Genomic DNA, 20835 nt, shown 5'->3' with positions numbered 1-20835 from the left:
TCATACAGAATATAAGTTCTAAGTTTAAATTTAGCGCTGCATGGATTTATAAATTTTTTTTCTTTCTTCTTTTTTGTAAAACAAGATAGCATTAAGGCTAAAGTCAAAGCAGGAGTTGAGAATACAGACTGTACTTTGGGTTGAGAATCACTGATTAAAGTTTTAAAACTCTTTGAGCTGTCACCTGTCTTAGACACAAGATGATAAATCTTGCAACTATTAAACTCACATAATTAGCCTTTGTATTCATGTTGGTATATAATCTTCCTACCTATTTCTTCCTTATGTTTGAAAAATATGCTTATCACATCTCCTTTTACATTAGATTATCTATTTTTTCATTGTTTGACCATGCCTTCCTTGAAGTATGAAGGAATGGACAAAATAAGTTTGTTAAGTCGCTAGTCTGTGACTGAAGCATCAGCCGTGTTAAGGACTACTGCAGGAAGCACCATAGCAGGCATAAGAGATATCACCTGTCCCCAGAGATAGCCTCTATTAAATCTCAGTTGGCAACTGGTTTATGCTATGAAACAGGAAATTTTATCTTCTTCAGCTTGTGGATTTTTAATAGAGTTATTAAAATAATTCTAGATATTTTTATCCAAGTGAATGTTCAGTAATTTTTGAAGGTCAGGGCCTATAGATAGCCACAGTAAATTCCTCATGCCAGCCATCCAAGAAGATATTTTTTTTATCACTTTTAGATTTACTCACTTTTACTGAATGTTTCCTTGTTATTGCACTAGAGGAGAAGTTGTACTGCCACTTCTTTATTTTCTGTTATTTTGTTATTTTCACTTCTAAACACCTAGTAAATAAATGTCTAGTTCTAATCTTCCTATAAACACATTTTTATTAATCATTCCTTACTTTCTTTTAATACTCTGTGGACATTCTTTTCTGAAAAACAGTAGAAGAAAAGTAGATTGTAGTTTACTTCCTCACCAAGCATGAGAATTAATTAGTAATTTTCTATTTTTCTTAAGGTAAATCTTTTAAGAATTTGCTTGAGAAATGCTGGCAGAGGAGTCATGGAAGCTTTACAGGATTGCTGTCTTTTCCTCCTTTCCTTCCTTCCTCCCTTCTTCCCTTCCCTCTTTCCTTCCTTCCTTTATGGACCAAAGTTTTCATCTGGGGATGTTTAGTTTTTATTAAAAATGAATACTATGAATTAGGAAAAAAAAATGTTCTTTTGCAGGAATTTAGACCTGGAATATGGTTGCTCAAAAAGTTAGTAATGCTTTTTGTTACTAACACCCTTATCCAGTTCTGGGGATAGAGGCTTCCAGTCTCCCTTTAAATATGTACTATCTTTCAGCGTCATTATATGCACTTCAAATGCTACCTCCATTAGCAGTTATGTACCCTTCTGTATTCCAGTTTAGAACAGTTAGAAGGTGGTATTACTTGCTTAGATTTATAAAGGAATAATAAAAGACTTGAAATCTTGAACCTTTTGTATAATTATGGTTTGTTATTAGTATTATTATAGTGTGGAATTTCAGAAATGTGATATTGTTAGCACTTACCATTTATAAATAAAAAGGCAGTTCTTCCATTACAGATCCCAAAATTATGTAGGGTTTAGAAAGTTTTGTTTTCTTTTCCCTAAGACAGAATTTGCTCAGCTTACATGCCTAATAAATGTATGTTTACTCTAATTAGACTTAGCTCTACATAAGCACCTATCTACACATTGCAAAAACTCTTTGTTAGATAACTTGTTGATTTTACAGTTGGGAAGTCATGAAAATGGTACTGGGTTTTCAAATTTACATTCACTTTCAAATTATAGCTCTCTGGTTTTTTGAGGTGACTTTAAAGACCAATGATTAAAGACAATTCCACTAATCTCTTGCAGCAAATTAAGAATTAAAATGCTTTCCTTTAATGACAATATAGCAATGTATAGTTTTTGTCTATTGGGGTCTTAATGAAATGTAAATGTCAGTAGTTCTGATGTGCAAATGTGATTGTTTGCACAAAGAATTAGTCTCTGCCTAATGTAATCAAGATTCTGAAGTTCTGTAAGATAATATTTACTAATTTTTATCTTTTAATATGACATTGTTTTAAATATTCTTCTGACAGGCATTGTTCGAATATATTTTTCACCATGAAAATGAAATAAAAATTGTGAGTAATTCATACTTTCCATTATCAGTTTTTATTAAGTATCAGTCTGTAATTTCTGTTAATATTCTGCTGAACTAAGGATCCAAGTAGTACATCACATTTCAGTTCAGAAGTGAAGCATTAGAAATTGTATAAGAGAAAAAAACCCTTTCTACAGGTAAGGTAATGTGCACATACCTATATGTTCCTTATTGCTGTCTTTTTTGAGAGGCAAAGCATTATAACATTGTTAAGTTAGATCCCTCATCTATCAACATGTTAAGGTGAAATATTTAATTATTTCACCTTAACAGAATTTACTTGAGTCTGAGCAGCACTATATACCAGTTAGTTGAGCTGTCTTGAAAGTTCAGAGTACCTGAGGCCTAGTACAAAGTGATATGTTTGAAAAGATTGTCCATTATGAGAAGAAGGTAAAAATACCTTGCAAAATAATTCGTGTTTGACATGATCGTAATTTGGCTTTTGAACCCTCTGAGATGATGCTTATGTATTTGAGTGAATAGAAATTAAATGTATTTGGTGAAACTACAAAAATTTTGGTGAAAACTAAAATACCAGTAGGAGTTGGACAGTTTTGCTAGAAATTTACTTCCATAGAGCTGAGGTGTTTTGTGGCCTTAAGGGAAAGAGTGTGTTGTCCCTAATAATTTTCCTAATTATATAGTTTCGCTCTTACCCTGTCTGAAACTTTGCTGATCTTTATATGATATTGCACTGAATGGGCAAGATCAAATTTGGATAAGTATTATTCAAGCTCTCAGAAATAAATAAAGGTTGCGGGATTTTTTTGGCAACTTACCAAGGGAGATAATTAGCTTACTGAATGAATAAAGAGTCAAAGTATTTCATTACTATGTTAGATAAATGCAGCCGGTTGAAATGGAATCAAAATTTCTGCTTGAAGTTTGTATGAGAATAGTATCAATAGTAGTAGTGTCAATAGTGCATAGCTGATTAAACAGTTACTTAACTTTCTCCTGCACTACTAACTGGTGTGTGATTAGATCTGAAGTTACGCTCTCAAGCTGCTTATTTGATACCATCATTTTCAGCCAGTTAATAACACACAAAAAGATTTTGTTGTTGACAATATAGATCAGAACCATTTCCGAATGTACTGCTATGTGAAGTTTTTAATATAGTATCAAATGATTATAGTTGTACACTGTCAATTTATTGCATAGCATTCTTCTAAGAGGATTGAATTGCAATGCATTGTTAATACAAAATGTGGTTGAACCAGCAAGTGCAAGTGTCAAACATGTCAGAGAGAAATAGCAACTATTATTTACATATTCTGATACTGAACATGAAGGGCTTGTTTTTTATGTCTCTAATAACTAGAATGTATGTTGTTTGTTACTGAGAGCTCAGTTCACAAGGAATAGGTCACAGTATGCTATCTACACTGGGAGGATATGCAGGATCCCCAGACTGGACAGATCATTACATAAAATGCAAGCAAATTTCCAAGCACTCCAGCAAAAAAAATTGTAAAACACTCTTGCCCTGTACTGCATGTTCTTTGAAATCCCTGCTGGAGAATTCAGGATCACTGTCTTACAGGAAATTTTTGCCTATGGTTTTATGTGCACCCTAGTCACCTGAATAAATCTCTAAGCAAAGAAATGTCAGCTTAGTCACCACTGTTTATTGAGTAATGAGAGGGAGATCTACATTTTTGGTTAAAGGTAGCATCCTGTAAAAAAAAAAAAGTCACAGTTCGCAGTGCAAGGTACCTTTATATTGTAATGTGTTTCTCTGAAGAGAGATTTTTTGACTGTTCAGTATTTTTCTCTTGCTTGTGTTTATTCCTCTTTTCTTCTGCAATTCCTTCTCCACCATTTTCAATATATTACTGTTCTCCAAACTGACCTTCGTCCTTTTGAGTCTCATCTGCATTAATTTTTCCTAAACAACAAAAAAGGAAATAATTTAGTTTTTGCTTAAACTTGGCTGTGTCAAACCTGTGTATTCACTAAAGACATTTCACTGATTCATTTTCTTCCTTCTCCCTGAAAAGATTTCAGATGATTTGGATTCAGCAGAGATGTTAACAGTTTAAAAGTTGATCTGGATCTCTCTTGATCATCCAACATTCCGTGACATCTCTTCCGTCTTTGTACGAAACACTTTTCTGTGCAAGATGAGATGAAAGAGCTTGGAAGTTATTAGATCAAAGCCTGGGAAATTGACTTAAAGTGACTGTGTAGATGGTAAAGTCTCTACTTGCAGGCTTTCTCCGTGGGTAGAATTGGAAGACCAGTTCCTGCAGTTTCATAAATAAAACACAAAAGTAGTAGTGAGGATATTGTTCCTTTGTCAATGTGCAGATCTGGAACAGTCTGTACTGTTCTCGTCTGCATTATTATTTAAAAAGCAAAGGCAGTTTTATTATTTTGCTTCTGCTTAGTATTCAGCCAGTCTATAGAAAAAAAAAAAAAAGCCTTAGCAATTTCAGTTGAGGAATATCATTAATCAGTATGCATTCAGCTGCACAAACAATGCAAGGAACTCAGTTCAAATTAAAAGTAAATATATCTATAATCTATCAATTATCAGAAACTTGGAGACAGAAGAAGAGAGAAGCACTGAGCTTATTCAGCATTTGAAAACACATTCAAAATTCTTTCATCTTACTTAATGAAAAATTAAACACTTCTCTGAAGAAATTCCTATTACCCTATCCATTATTGTTCTTGACTTGTTCTCTTTTGAAGGCATACACTTAATAACTGACTTTCTATGTTCCTCGAGTATTTCTAAATGCTGTTTTACAGGCTACGTGCTATAAGAGCAGAGCAGTGTAAAAGACTTGTCCAAAAATAGTTCAGCTTCTACTTATTTCAGCAGTAGGCTGTGACATTGTATTCCGCCGTTATTCATAGGTGGGTAATGATGACAACACACTTTGTCCTGAGAACGAGCAAAGAATGTACAATATATACTTGGGTTAAGAAATCATGACCGCAGTTCTTTGTAATACTCTGAACTTTATACTCTCTGATAGAAATCTATTTATAATGGAATTATGTTAGATTTACAAACTATTGAAGTCCAGAAGACATTCACCAAAATAAATTGGCTGATGTTATTTATTCAGCTGTTTTATAAACTAGCCAATGTCGGTTTGTCTACAAACAAGAATTTAGTCAATAACAATTGCTGGGAGAATTTGATTTTGCAAAACCATGGTAAATTACCACAGCCCTACAAGCTGTTCTATACATACTGAGTTATAGACAGTAGATGATTTGGAAGTCTTAATTTATAGCACAGTTTATCTAAGGAGAGTAATAGTAAAAATAAATAAATAAAAACAGCTCACAATCATGCTAAATACAAGTTTGATAAATTCTTTGTGAAAGAAGATTTTTATTATCACTGTAGGGTTTTTTTTTTGCACAGATATGCACAAGCTTGGGAAGTAGGCCCACGTGAACCTCACAAATTCAACAAGTTCAAATGCAAAATGCTGGACTTGGTTTAGGGCAATCCCAGACATGAGCACAGACTGGGAGCAGGACACACAGAGTAGCCCTGCCGTGAGAGACTTGGAGTTTTGGTGGACAGAGACCTCGACACGAGCCAGCTTTTCATGCTTGCAGCCCAGAAGGCCAACTGCAACCCGGGCAGCATCAACAGAGGGGTGACCAGCAGGGCGAGGGAGGTGATGCAGGATAGTTGGAACAGACGTGGACAGTGACAGTCAAGGGAGCGCAGAACAGCTGGAACACTTATTACTGTTACTCCTTGTTGTTTTTCAATTAACATGCTCTGCAGATTGAACATTGATTTGTACCTAAACTGTGCAATTAAAAAAAAAACCTTGCACCAAACTGATCTTTAAGTATGCTAGCAGTTGGTATTGACATGGCATGGTGGAGGCTTTGACTTTTAAAGGTCTGTTTTAATCAAGTTACTAACATTTCAAAGGCCACATTGTCAGAAGATTTGTTGTAATGCCAGCAGAAAGTCTGACGTGCAGAAATCTGACGCTGATATGCACAAAGCCTTTTCAGGCAAACACCTTTTACAAATGTTGATAACGTTTGTAGTGTTTGTGGATTAAAAATTTGTATTGCATGTAAGCATCAGAAACAGGATGTTCCTATTCCTTTCCTATTGCCTTAACAAAAAAATATCAAACAAGGATTTACTTAATTTCAGAAATTAATTTCAAAATTAAGTTATGTTTTGTTTCTTGATGCTAGTAATAACATCCCAGTAAGATTTCAGGATCTGCACCAACAGCAAAAGTGCTGATGTTAGTCTACAAAGCCTGAAGCAGTCTTAGTTCCCACTCTCTAAGAGCAGCCAGAATTGTTAGCCTTACATAAAATAGTTTTCATAAATAATTAGGGTACCAGAAAGAAAGCTGAGTGTATAACTACAGAAGGGATGGCTGTTTGAAATTCAGTCCTTCTCCTTGAATACTTGTCATCAGAGCACTCTAAAGAGGGCTCTTTAAAGTACATAATTTGCAGTAGGATCCTTACTCATTTTCCATGACTACTTGTGCCCCATTAGAAACAAGTGTGGTATTTGGCAGATGCACACATTCTTTACAAATTTGAAAATGCAAACAATTTTGAAAACACAACAGAAGTAAGTGATACTTCAATTTCAGCTGTTTTTCAGAGTTTTCCCAGTGAACTCTACTGGGACAAAATTGTGTATATACTTTCAGGTGAAAGTGTTTGGAAGGGAAATGTAATTTCTATCTTGAAGCGAGCTTTTTCTGCATGACAGTTGTGGTGTCCAGGGGACTGGCTGTGCAATTTGCAAAGGTATTAAGAAACAAAAGGCTGCCCAAATAAGCTCTGCCATCTGAGGATTTCAAGGATACCACACACCTGGATCAGATAGTGACTTCAGAGTTGTAAATCTTCCTTGGTTTTCTCTCTGCTACCGTGGAAGCTGGGATTGCCAGTTGTCTCTTTCTTTTGAGGACACCACCAGTGCAACTCCTTACACTGAATTGCTATAGAAAAAATACTCTTTTTCACAGAGCCAAAAGAGAACAACTTGTGTAAGTTGTTGTAGCTCCGCTGACTTTGCTGTGCTATATCAAATAATCAAATATATCAAAGTAACCTGTCGATTACTTGCAGCCTTATTTTGCTATCAGGAAGAAATGGAATCAAGCCCAGAGGTAGATATCACTAAATTGGGCTCTTTGACATATTTCAAGTATTCATACAATTTTTTCCTGGAAACTATTAATTCCTATGCCACAGAGTGGCCAGCACACAGAACTCTTCTATACTGTTCCCAATAGACATATTTTCTGATTTCTGTGGTCTGCAAAATGTTCATGAAAATAAAGAAAATGAGTTCTTTGTAAAAAAAAAATTCTGCTTTAAAGACTTTAAGACTATTTATGGTGATATCCCTAAAATAGAAGTAACATGTAGCATGACTGATATATTCTGGGAGAAACTGGTACTTTCAAAATGTAAACACTAACAATTGCCTCTTTGGTAGGTTTTGGTACAGAAAACACATCAATTTGTTTTAATAGGAATTTAGAAATTACAGCGAAAGCATGAAAAGCCATAGATTATGTCTGCAATAGCCAATGGCAGCACATTGATTAGCATGCCTACTTTTCTGATATACCAGATAGAAGAGGTTTTAGACTTCTACTCTCTTAACTATTTCTTAGAATATTTATCTATTTTTACTATCTATTGTAGAATAATTTTTATGTCAGGCTTTTAAAGGAAGAAGTATTTCCAATTGTACACATCTGAGAGTCCCCAGAAGTAGAGGCAGCCTGATGCTAGCAATGAGATGACAATTTCTTCAATATCTCAAACTGGCTGATTTGTTTATTTTAGTATAGTTCTGCATGTTTTCAACAATTTTTATTGAACAAGGAAGGATGGCTTGAAAAAAGTGTGTTGGCTCACACAAATACTTGGAATATTCTGAAGCCACAATTTATAAATCTAATCAAATTAATTTTGTGTTTTCTCTTTTTGTTACTATAAACTATAAGGATTACATTATTTTTCAACTGTAAAAATAGTAACCATAAAGCAGCGCACCCTCCTCGAATTTACCGCGACTGTTTATTCAAAATTTTCTCTTTACAAAAGTCTTTGCACAATGTTTTTTGCATAAATGTTGAAGGCACTAATGTTAAGGTGATGGCTTTGTTTTGGAAGGCTCTAGATTTGGCAGCCCTTGCTACCGAGCATGCACAATTCAAGGACTGGTGGTGGAAAGTCCAAATTGGGAAGTGCTGCTATAGGTAAGCCATTGTTCATTTCTTCTATGAACAGTGAGAAAAAGTGCAGGACCTGAACTGCTGTGTGTACTTTGCAATGTTGAAGAGTGAAAAATAATTCAGAATGTATTTAGTTGGAGAGGACTGTGATTACAGTTAAATCTCCTTTAATACAAGGAGATTATGGTCAGATACTGGAGGTAAAGGCACCAGTATTGAGTACCTTTAAGTAACTAACTTAGTTGCATCTTCACCTTTATTAAACTTTTTTTTTTTTTTGGAAAACTCAGTAAATAAACAAAAAGATCTGCCGGTAAAACAGACCACACAAAATGAACAGTAGAATATTGGCTTGAGAAATTGACTGGAAATGAGAGACTTAAGACTGAGCCGTGGTGTAGTTTACAGTACAGATTTTTTTTTCAACACACAGTTAAATATTTTTAATATTAGCAACAGATGTTTTGCCATTTCTGAGATCAGGCTAAGAGAAAGTGTTTTCTGCTGAAAAGGAACTGTGAAAATAAGGGAACAACCAGGGCAAAGACTCTGTGGTGTCCAGAAGACAAACTGACAAATGTTGTGAAAGGAAAATGGAAAGCTTGAGGGGAGCAAGTGTAGATGAGCAATCGTGGTTGATGAAGGAAAAAAAAAAGATAAACGGGGCAACTTTGGGCTGGGCAGGGAGGCCTAAAAAGTAGAAATGCAGCATTACAATGAGATATTGTAGCTTAGAGAGACAGGACTGGGCCTCTGTCATGTCTGTTCCTGAAGATGAAAACCAGAAGCAGTGTTGGGCCAGCCAGAATACATTCCTATCTGGAGACTTGAACAGTGCCCAGAAATTCATACCTTCCCCTCCAAACCTATGTGAAAACAGCTAACAATGTCCTATTGTCATTTCAAACTATAATTTAACCAAAATGGCAGAGGCTTCTGCTGATATATATAAAGCAGCAGTTTTCATGTGGAGCCATGGATTACTAATTTACAGAAGTAACTGAGAAGAGAAACCTATTGTTAGTAATCTTTAACACGTTAAGCAGGGTTCTGTGTCTTCACAGGGAAACATATGGGGACCGTGGATGAACAAAGACTGAAAATGCTCTAATGTTAGCAGTATCCATTTTCTTGGCAGGATTTTTTATGGTTTTGTTTTTATGTTTTCAAGAAAGAGTAACAAATGGTTAATACTAAAAGAATGTTAAAATTATATGGTCAAAGAGATTTTTTACAGTCAGTCAGGGTGCAACTCTGTTAGACAACCAGAATTGCTTATTGTTGTCTTATGTAGAATTACAATTTAATGAATTTGATTTTTTCATAATTTTAAATGCTTGTCTTTATAATAATATATTCATGGTTCTTGTTCACATGCACACAAATAAATGATGTTAAAGTATGCTTTTGGACAGTTCCTCTTCGGTTTAGCGTGCCCTGCTTCATTACTTAATAAGCTTTATTTAAAAAAAAATCCAGAAAACAACCTTCTACATCTATCTGTTGTCTCTTTAGGTTAGGATTATATCGTGAAGCTGAAAAACAATTCAAGTCAGCTCTCAAGCAACAGGATATGGTTGATACAATCTTGTATTTGGCAAAAGTAAGTCACCAATTTGCTTATTTCAGAATGAAGTGAAATTCCAGCCTTTCCCAGTGAAGTTCATACACCAGAATAGTTGAGTATTGAGCTTGATAAGCTCTTGAGTTTAATTGTGTGTCATCTCCACGTGGACCTGAAACAATACTTACTTACAGTTGAAATTGAAGTGTATAGTTTAAAAAAAGATTCTGGAGTTTGCTTATTTCATGAAAAACCCTTCTGCTACCTCAGGATATTCTTTGGTCTAAGTTCCAGTGAGTATTACACAGCTAAAGAATTATTGGAGTTTCAGCAGGAAGAACAGTGTAGCTATCTGTGGTCCCCTAGGAAACTAGTGCAATAAATCAGTAAGTGAAGAGTGAAGCTCAAAATCCTAGTTTCACAAGCAAAATCAAAACAAAATAAGTTAAAGGAAGGAGTCAGAGACCTTGAAGCAGAGAATGTTCTGTCAAAATAAAGGCATTAAAAGCTTTAAAAAAACAAGTGGTACAGGTAAGCCTCAGAATTACTTGTTTGCAGAGATTTGTATCAGACTGAACATTTTCAAAGATATTCAAAAAGATGTTGCCTATGAGAAACTAAAACTGCATTTTCCTTCTTCTCATCCTAGGAAGAGATGAAATCAGTTGCTCTTTGTCAGCTGCCTTGAAGCCACCTGACTCAAGTCAATCCAAAATATATTCATATTATGATACTTGCTGTACCTTTGCATTCCTTGAGCTGTTTACTTTTAGTTATTTAAATTACCACCATTGATATCTGAAGACTTGTCTTCAGTACAGCACTTTGAGTTAGTTTATTGAATTCAGCTTAGTCATTTTAGATTTCTTTCACTAGCAGGAGTCATTCTACAAAATTCATGAGCTACAGGGTGATTAAATTGGCAGAGTAATTGGATTAACAGTGATTTTGCGCTCCCTCCCCCCTTAGAAGCTTCCCCCACTTAGTAGCACAAGTAGGAGCTGTATTTGAACTTCCACCTCCCACTCCATAACCCAGCTAGCTCAAGTATAAGGCATCACACAACATAATTTAGTGACTGTTGGCTGACAGGCAATATGGTAGGGCACTGAGTTCTAGCACAATCTGACAATACTGAAAAGTCTAGAGTTAAGCAGCCAATAAAAAATAATAGACGTGCATCAAGTTCCATGCAAACTGACTGATACCAGACTACCAATTGGTTTTCTGGCTATATTCTGTATAACAACAGTTATCAGAATCTTGTTTTTTTTTTTATTTTTATATTTTCCTCAAAAGTAACTCTCCCTTGAAATGTAATTTATGAAAGGATAGAAGACTGAAAGAAAACTAAAAAAAAATATACAGAATATTGCCAAGGAGTTACAAAATATTTCATGACCCAGCAGGGCTGGAAATGGGATCTTTATACCACAGGTAGAGAGAAAACATACTTCATAAACAAAGATAAAAAGTTTTTAAAAAGGAACAGATCTCATGGAGTTCCTTCACCTCAATTTTTTACCCTTTTGCCCTAAGAATGTGAAGATAGCTATTCTTCATAGCTAGATCAGGTCGAAAAACAAACAAGAAAACAAAAAAACAGCTTATTAAAATTCTCAGTTCAAAAAAGAAAAAAGTTATTTGAAGGTACATTGGTATGCACTAGCTTATAAAGCAGACTTAGGAATTATTATGCAAGTTACTCACGCTGGTGTTACTTAGGAGTAAAATGATCAGCCAAGGTTCTTCATAATTAAGATGTTATACCCAAATATGATTTATTCTCTTTCATTTGATTCTGTAAAGAGTAATTTCATTGTAGTAAACTATTGCTAAAAGAATATAAAACTTCAAGTCTTGATTAAAGAATGGCGAATGGAGCATGATGGTCACAATGGAGATGTTTATTTGAAGTTTAAAATTCAATGCAGACATTAAATTCATCAGCAGCTGCTGCATAGCTTATAAATGAAAAACTATAGCAAATGATTTGAAGTCTGTTTTAGATACCCAGATATAAAATTCATTAGGAATAGATTGATGACTTAGGGCAAATTAATTGATGATGTCATTGGAGTCCAAGTCTACCAAGTACTCGCTCCACATCAAAAAAATAAATATCTCTGAGGCTTGAGAGCAGAAGCAGAAAATGCATTTTGAGGTTTCGTGGGTGTTCAGTTAACATTGATATTTTCCTCCATTTCATCATAAGTTGTTTTTTTTTTTTTTCCGCAAAGACACCAGTCACAGATTGTTTCCCCTTTTCACTCATATTAAATATTTTTATTTAATGTAATATTTCTCTAACAGTAACACTCAAAACACTTTTCCACTCAGTGGGAGACAGATTAATCACTGTAGTCAACTCCTTTCCCAAAGTAGGTGTGGGGGTTTTTCCCTTTGCTGTAGCTGTTGTTAGCATACCCCACAACAGGAGGGCTTTAGAGTTGTACTCTCAGACGGCTGTACAGGTGGTCTCTGTCAACACGTTGATGCCCTCTCTCCAGTTCTCACACAAAATTATCTACATCATGTGTTGTCATAATCAACACAGAAGCCAAAATCACAGGGGCCAAACTGCCTTCTTACTGCTAAGGGATTTTATGATTTAGGACAGCAAAAGTTGTCAGAGCACTAAGGAGATTTGAAAGCATCAGTGCCTGGTGCAGTGCACTCTTATTTAACTAAGTAAAATATTTTGTTATTCCAGCACTATCAACCAGAAGATCCAGTTCTTTCAAGCCCAAATGTATAGTTTTAAAAATATATTAAACAGGAAAATATTCAAGGTAAAACCTTCACCTTAGTGTTAAAGTATATTTTTGATACGATAATAGATAACTTCTTTAGTTTATTAGTAATGTCCAGATGAATTAATAATGTCTAGATGACATGCATGCAAATTTAATTATCTTATTTAGCCTATTTTCTCTATATTACAGAGATTTTTTTTCAGTATTAACTCCATTATTTTCATAATTCACCATCTCTGCTAATGTTTTACTGCATAAAGTGAGGTGTCATTCCTTCCATTTAACCTGCCTTGTCAAACAGCAGTATGAATATAAAAACATTTGAAATTTATGTACACTTCTTATTTGCATAGGTGTATATGCGCTTGGACCAGCCTGTAACAGCATTAAACCTTTTTAAGCAAGGATTAGAACGATTTCCTGGAGAAGTGACTCTTCTTTGTGGAATTGCCAGAATCTATGAGGTATGCATGCACTATGCAATTGTAGCCAAGGTTAGCTGCTCGAGCAAGAAAAAGAGCCAATATTTGAATATAAATTTAAGGGCATCAAAAATTAACTACAGTAATTTCTAGTATCACTAATGCAAAACAGGTAACATTATCTAAGATACCAAAGTAATGTCAGGGGAGTTTTGCATGCTTGTTTGTTTAAATGGTTAATCACACCCACAAGACCTTGTTCAGACATGGAGAAGCATGACCACATTTAGTCAGGTGGTCCAGATATTGTCCGTGTAGCTTGGTCAAGTTCATATATTTTTCATCGGACTAAAACTGCTCAAGTCACCAACAGCCTGCTGGCAGGATTAAACAGCAAGATAGTCAACAGATCAATGCTGTCTTTATTGTGCTGTAAGCCACTGTTGATTTCTTAAGCCAGTGAGAACAGTTGGAATGTGAGTGTTTCTTGGTTTTGAAGTAGATGTTATTTTAAGTAGGATTAGTCTTAAAGTAGTCATTTTGTTTTAGCTTGGTAACCATGTATTTTGCATTTTTAAAGTGTATTTTCATGTCAGTGGACTTAATATTGTGCTACACTAAAAGTTGGTAATGATGCTGTTCCAAAACCAATGTTTTAAACATGTCATGATTTTTTTTTGTCTACATTGATACTTGGCATTCTTTCCTGTTCTCATCATTCTCATCTAGCCCCTAAGCGTTAATCCATTTTCATATTAAATCCTTTTTGTCCTTCAGGAAGGAAGAAAACAGCTGCATAATTTTTGGAGGCTTTTCTTCCTGAATTGCTAAACAGTTTTTAATATGGATATGATTTTGCAGAACCATACATAACATTGCATAACCCTTTAAGGAATTACAAAAGGCTGCATATACTTGACAGAATATACTTTTGCACTGACACCTGAGTGCAGGATTATAGCTTTATTAGCAAAGATTTGTACTGCAGCACAGGGCTGTTCTAATTACATACACTCACAAGTGGAATGTGTGCATCAGGCATCTTAATCAGAGCTTTCACTCTCTGTCACTACCTTTTGGCTATGAGAAGAGTTGTAGGCCTTACTTGGTTTAAAAAAAAAAAAAAAATAATAATAATATATCTACATGTATATATGTAAAGGGACTGCTTTAATACTGTTTTACTTAATGGAAAAAAAAAAAAAAAAAACACCACGTTTTCATGGCTAAATGTGCTACATAGGTTAAAAAAAAAAAAAAAAGCTTGTTCTTTAGTCAGGTTAAGAGTACAGTACATTGTACTGGGTCTGGCTGGGATGTTAACTTTACCTACAGCAGCCCATACAGTGCTGTGCTCTGTACTTGTAGCTAGAACAGCAGTGTTATCACACCAGTGTTGTGTCTGCTGCTGAGCAGTGCTGACTCAGCATCAGGACTCTCTCTAACCCTCCTAGGGGGTGGGCAAAAAAGTGAGAAGAGAAACATCACCAGGGCAGCTGACCTAAACCAACCGAAGGTATATTCCTTACCATGTGATGTTACACTAAAAGGCGGAAACAGGAAGAAGAGGGTTGGGGTGGGCTCTCATTGGGAAAATGTCAGTCTTCCTCCTGAACACTGGCTACATGCGTTGAGTCCCTGCTTCAAGGCGTGGTCAAGCATCGCTCGTTTGTGGGAAATAGAGAGTAATTTATTTCCTCTGCACTTCCACATAGCCTTTATTTGTTTTGTTTTGGTTTGTTGTTTTTTTGTTTGGTTTTTTTTTGCCTTTCCCCCTCCCTTTTCACCTTTCCTTTTTTTTTTTTTTCCCTTTAGTTATATTGTTTACTTAATACTAATCTTTTCTTAATAATAATTATTATTCTTTTCACTTTAATTAAATTATCCTTATCTCAGCCCATGAGTTGTTCTTTACTTTACTTCTTCCCCTCCTCATCTAAGGAGGGGGAGTGAGAGAGCAGTTGTGGTATTTAGCTGCCTAGCACGGTAAAACCACCACATACATCTACAGCACATTGGTAGAAATTATTCCTCTCTAACCACAGAAGTGTGTTTTAACCATTTTAGCTTATTTTCTTCTAATATGTGGCAGAGTCCTGTGGTGACTTGCACTTCTCAGAAAAAGTGTGACATTTACAGCAAGGAGTCCACCCTAATTCATCTTCCAACTAGCATACATCCAAGCATATTTTTTGATAAAATATAGCTCTCTTAACTGGCATATCCTACCCAGTACAAGTTTTGGTAGTAAATCCATGCTTTCTGTTTTCAAAGGCACATAATAATTCTTGGTATGCCATTATATTGTCGTTTATGTTCAGAGAAATTCAGACATTGATTTACAAAGCATTGAAAGTAATTGAGACATTGACTGGGGAAATAAATCTTCTGTATGTCACCATACTGGGAAATCAGCTGTACAATACTCTATATCACAAGGCATTGTGCAAAATGTAGCAAATACCCATTGCACATACTAAGCTTGTGACCAATCTTTTTTCCTTAAAAACCAAACCAAACCAAACAACAACAACAACAAAAACCACCTTTTTTTTGTACCAATGGCATTGAGTTATGACAGGAACAGCTGGCACTGATAAATGAATACGCCTTCTTCTTGTCCATGTGTGTGATACTTGTGAAGTTGCCAATTAGTGATGTTGCATTGTACAATTAGAGAACTGTAAGGGCATACATAATTCATCTCAGTTAAGTACTGTACAAGGCAGAGATAAAGCACTCAATAGATTGACATTTTAGAAAGTTTTATTATAAAAATTGGTGATAAAAAGTAGAACTAAATTGATTTTTTTTTCTCATTGTATAGGAAATGAACAATATTTCCTCAGCTACAGAGTACTATAAAGAAGTCTTAAAACAAGACAATACTCACGTGGAAGCTATTGCATGCATTGGCAGCAACCGTTTTTATTCAGACCAGCCTGAGATAGCTCTGCGGTTTTATAGGTATATGCACTTGTGGGGAGGAAGGAGGAACTGGACACATGGAATGGTAATAGGGTTGATTTTTGTAATGCTGGTAGCAAAACAAGAGCATTGGGAAACTGACATGGGAGGTTGATCAAGCTTTTGGAGAAATATCAGCATAAAATCAGCACACCAACTCACCAATGTACGTATCTTCTCTGCCAGTGATAAGTACATCTCTTCTAAAGATTTGTCAGCATTGTGCTTGAAGCTTATATCAGCAGATTATCAAAACAGTTGATTGTTCGGTTAATAAACAAGAAATGATCTTTCACAACACGAGGAGGTTTAAGAATGCCAAGCCTTACTCTCAGCTTCATTTGCCTTCAGGAAGCAAATGGACTTCCTATTCAGCCCTCTGGAAAGGAGTAGTTTTTGAAAAACTCCACCTGAAGTCATAAGCAGTTGTGACCACAAAAACTCTTACTTGAATGTGAGCTGGGGTTCCCCTATGTTTTACTGAAAGAAATAAAAAGACAGTATTAAAGGATGCTACTTGCATTTTATTTTGAGACAGGTTTCAAATGAGTCTGACCCAATATCAATTTGAATCAAAATTTGACTTATGTTTCAAATGTAAGATCAATGTAAATTCATACGCTAGGTATACTAGCACTGATCAGAGCAGTGCTGCAGGACAGGAATCAAGTAAAAATTTGAAGCCTGAACAGTTATGAACATTAACTGCAGCAATTACAGCATGGTTGAGGTTAAAGGATTGGAAAGAAGAAATGGAGAAATTCTGTGTACAGCTCTGTCTGACAATAAAGTCAGATCATGTAACAGTCAAGATGCCAGGAGTTATCTAATTTACACAAAGACTGCGTTGCACAGCTCTGATTCTCCTAATCAGAAATGCTCTGCACTGCCCTTCATGAAACCTTTACCAAGTGTAAAACTGTAACAAAATTGTCTGAGAGCTCAAAATAAAGTTAAGGTACATGGCTATTACACTCTTGGTACAGGGAGGAAGGAGGAGAAAATTTTGTCATTTAGAATTGAATTCAGATTTAAAATTAATATAAAAAATAAGAAATATTTTCTTTCAATCTAGGCGTCTTCTGCAGATGGGTGTCTATAACTGCCAGCTTTTTAACAATCTGGGCCTCTGTTGCTTCTATGCCCAGCAATATGATATGACACTAACTTCATTTGAACGTGCACTGTTTTTGGCTGCAAATGAGGAAGAGACGGCAGATGTGTGGTACAACTTGGGACACGTGGCTGTGGTATGAAAAATATTAACAATCCTTCTGAATAAGTGTGATTTTACAGAAACCGGAAAAAGAATATCTAGGAAGGAATCATTGTCCTACTTTGAAATATGAAACCTGCTAGTGCATTGGATAAAGTATAGTACAGACTTAATTAAGGGTTTATTTGCACTTCAGAGAGAGGAAGAGGAAAAGAAAAAAGCTCTGTACATCATCACAGAATGTGGTTTACTCCTGCTAAAAGATTCTCCCTTTCTAACAGTCTTTAACCTTCCCTTATTTCTGAAAATTTGTAACACGTACCAGCCCTTGAGGGTCTTTGCAGCAATACAAGCTAATCTGACATAAAATTGAATTCAAGATGTTTTTTCTCTGAGCTGTTATTTATATGACATGGAGCATTAGATTAATTTTGTTGTCATAAAAAGTGCCTATTGAGCATCGTGGAACAGACACTAAAATACCTAGTCTTCTGTTTTGTAGGCAGCAACAGAGATATTTTTTAATTGTGTCACCAAATTTGTTAAATTCATACACTAATTTTCATCCATTGCCCATTTTTGAAGATGTTATTCCAGAAGTTATGTTAGATTTCTATTTATCTGTCCAGAATAAAGTTATCAAATAATCTCTTGCTAGCTTTCTCGCATGGCTTCTGTCCAAATGCTGATTGCTGTTTAACTTAAGTCAGAGAGAAACTGAACTGTTCATCTTGATTGTGTATCAACTAGGATAACATGTTGATTTATACCACCTAAAACACTGAAATTTGAACTGATATGCATATATTCTTCAGCATTTTTCACTTTTAAGGTTTAACCTGATGCTGTGTCAATGTTGGTCATAAAACTAGAACATTAACATGTAGACAATGTCTCCATAAAAAGAGATTAATCTCCCTTTGTTTTTGTCTTCTAATAAGTAGGCTTATATGTGTTCGCTTTTTTTTTTAATCCATTTAAAGACAGAGAAGCAAGATGACTTTTCCCCTGGAGACATCTCTATTTTTCTTACCCTACTAAAAGGGTAGCATATAGTGTGGTCAGTATAGATGACACTTTAGCCATTTAAGCATTCAGTTAGATGAAGAATCTCACTTAAAGCATGTAAATTTGTGCTGGAGAGGAACAATTCTGTCTCGGTAAAGAATGAGAAGCAAATGAGATGGTCTGGGAAAAAAGCACATATGGTTCTGATCAGCATGTTTTTATTGTAATTTGCATTTCATGGTAGTACATATGGATGAAAAGATAGCCAAGACAACAAAACAGATGCATGTTGTTTCCAATCTTTTCACAAATTAAAATACAATCTTACTTTTAGGGGATAGGAGACCTGAATCTGGCTTACCAGTGTTTCAAGCTGACATTAGTCAACAATAACGACCATGCGGAAGCTTACAATAACTTGGCTGTACTGGAAATGCAAAAAGGTCACATCGAGCAGGTTGGTGTTAACCTCAGCCTAAGCAGAATGCTTTCTTTGGCCTGTTTGTACTTGAAGATTACTACTATAGCCACAAAAAATGATTAATTTTATGAATGGTTCAGTGTAACCTCCACATTATCATGCTGTCTCCCATTAAACTGCTTATTCTTAGGCACATCCAAATGATTCATCCAAGATGAACAAGGTTTGCAGTGACTTTGAAGTTGTTGAGATCTTTTTTTCTGAATTGATGCCTATAACAAAACCTATCATACTATAATCATCACTTAAATTACAACTTTGACTATATATTCAATTTAAAGTGTAGATAATATACTTTTGTTGGGCAACAGAAAACAACAATCAGATCACCTCATAAAAGATTTTTTCAACAAGGAGACTGCTTTCAAGTTTGATCCCAAAGCAGCAGATTCTTGTGAAACATTTTTACATCAGTAACCTTGGTGGTTCATTTTACCTAATGTGAGTACGCTGTGTTGTGTTGCAATTAGCTATAGAATTGACATGCATAGTGGATTGAAAGTAGTAATTTTTATACACATGAAATGAAAGTTATTATCTATTTGTTGGTCTGTTAGAACTACTCTGGACTGTTTTAATCTTTCTCTATGGGAGCTATGGGAGCAATGGGAGCAAGACTATTGTGATGGGTTTGTGTAGACTTCAGAAAGCTGCAATGTTATATAAAGACTTTTTTGAAAATCTTTTTGAAGAGCAAATAACTCTTAGAAGATAACTTTATTCAGGTGGGCTGGCAATTGTCATGGAAACATTGAAATGAACCCAACACTGGATGTTTTCAGTGACAAATGAAGTTCGGTTTTGGTTTCAGTTTGGTTTTTACTACTGATATTTAAAAGCCATCTGGAATTTCTATCCGATTTCTATGGAGGTTGTCACTGATAATAGTCAGGATTCCAGAGTCTTTCCATTATAATGAAATGTTTTATGTCCGTTTTATTTTTCAGCTTTAAAATTTCAAATTTCTTCTTGTATCACATGAATAATAAAAATTCAGGATCACAGCAATAAATGCATGTATAGGACAATAAAAAATATGAAGATACTTTGCTTATCTTTGGTTTTATTTTATTTTACAATGTTAGTACATGCATTTACTCAACATTGTCAAATTAAGGGATTTTTATTAAATTCTTTGCTCTGCCTTTCCAAAAAGTTAGTAGATACCATTGCTGTTAAAAGATCTGATATATTTTCAAAACTCTCCATTTTTTTGTGAAAGCGTTCAGAAGTTGACCTGATTTTTTAATTGAAATTATGGCACGAGAATGCACCTTTTGATTCTTAATTTTTTAATTAATTTTTAATACTAGTGTTTTGCTGATTGTAAAAAAGATTGAATCCAGCAAGTAGACTGTTTAATGTATTGAGTAATGTCAAGCTTTACAGCTTCATATTCCCTCAGTGATTTGTTTCAAAGTCCACCTCAGCCCCAAGGATCTTTTTATTTTCTTTCTTTTTTTTTTTCTTTCTTTCATGGAGGGATCATTTTACTGTATTTCTCCAAAAGTCTGGGCAGCTTAGGCTGAGCAAGACAACATGTGTGGTCATTTGAGAGAATGTATGGTCACACACATCTGTCCATCCCTTCAACTCTCCCTTCATCCCTAAAGATGAAGTGATAAAAGCTCTACTATCTAAATTCTGAGGAAAGCACAACTTGGCCATTTCAATTCCACACACAAACAAAGCTGCAGGGACAGTAACAGAGGGGCATTATATTAGTTATTAACCTGGTTCTGGATGCCTTATAAACCACCTTGATCTCACGTTCTTTTGTTTGTTTGTTTTGTTTTTATGCTAATAGGAAGTGTGAAAATAGCATTGAAGGCTTTTATGCAAAATGTTGAATGTGCGAACTGTTTCATTTTTATGATAAAGTTTAGATTTCTGGGGATGCTTAAGACTGAATCACTGTTACACAGTGCCGTCAGGGACAATGGATACCTTCAGTGGGACTTTAACTGCCTTTTTTTAAATGACTATATTCAGTATATAGAGCTGACTTGCCTAATTAAATACGGTCCCAACATGGCTTTTCTGA

At 35.1% G+C, this 20835-nt stretch overlaps 1 protein-coding gene across 1 annotated transcript in view; it reads left to right on the top strand.

Annotated features, from left to right (window-relative positions):
• The window catches only part of TTC8 (tetratricopeptide repeat domain 8), a 44466-nt gene that overhangs the window by 20726 nt on the left and 2905 nt on the right, over positions 1 to 20835 (top strand). Inside the window, exons 7-13 of the mRNA XM_068682986.1 lie at positions 2095 to 2139; positions 8316 to 8401; positions 9893 to 9980; positions 13051 to 13161; positions 15947 to 16086; positions 17162 to 17336; positions 18645 to 18767. Of these exons, the coding sequence (XP_068539087.1) occupies positions 2095 to 2139; positions 8316 to 8401; positions 9893 to 9980; positions 13051 to 13161; positions 15947 to 16086; positions 17162 to 17336; positions 18645 to 18767 (768 nt within the window). The remainder of the gene's footprint in view (positions 1 to 2094; positions 2140 to 8315; positions 8402 to 9892; positions 9981 to 13050; positions 13162 to 15946; positions 16087 to 17161; positions 17337 to 18644; positions 18768 to 20835) is intronic.

Source organism: Anas acuta, chromosome 5, assembly GCF_963932015.1.
Source record: "Anas acuta chromosome 5, bAnaAcu1.1, whole genome shotgun sequence".
Lineage (NCBI taxonomy): Eukaryota > Metazoa > Chordata > Aves > Anseriformes > Anatidae > Anas > Anas acuta.
Note: the sequence above shows the minus strand (reverse complement) of the source record. Positions and strands in the feature narration are given on the sequence as shown.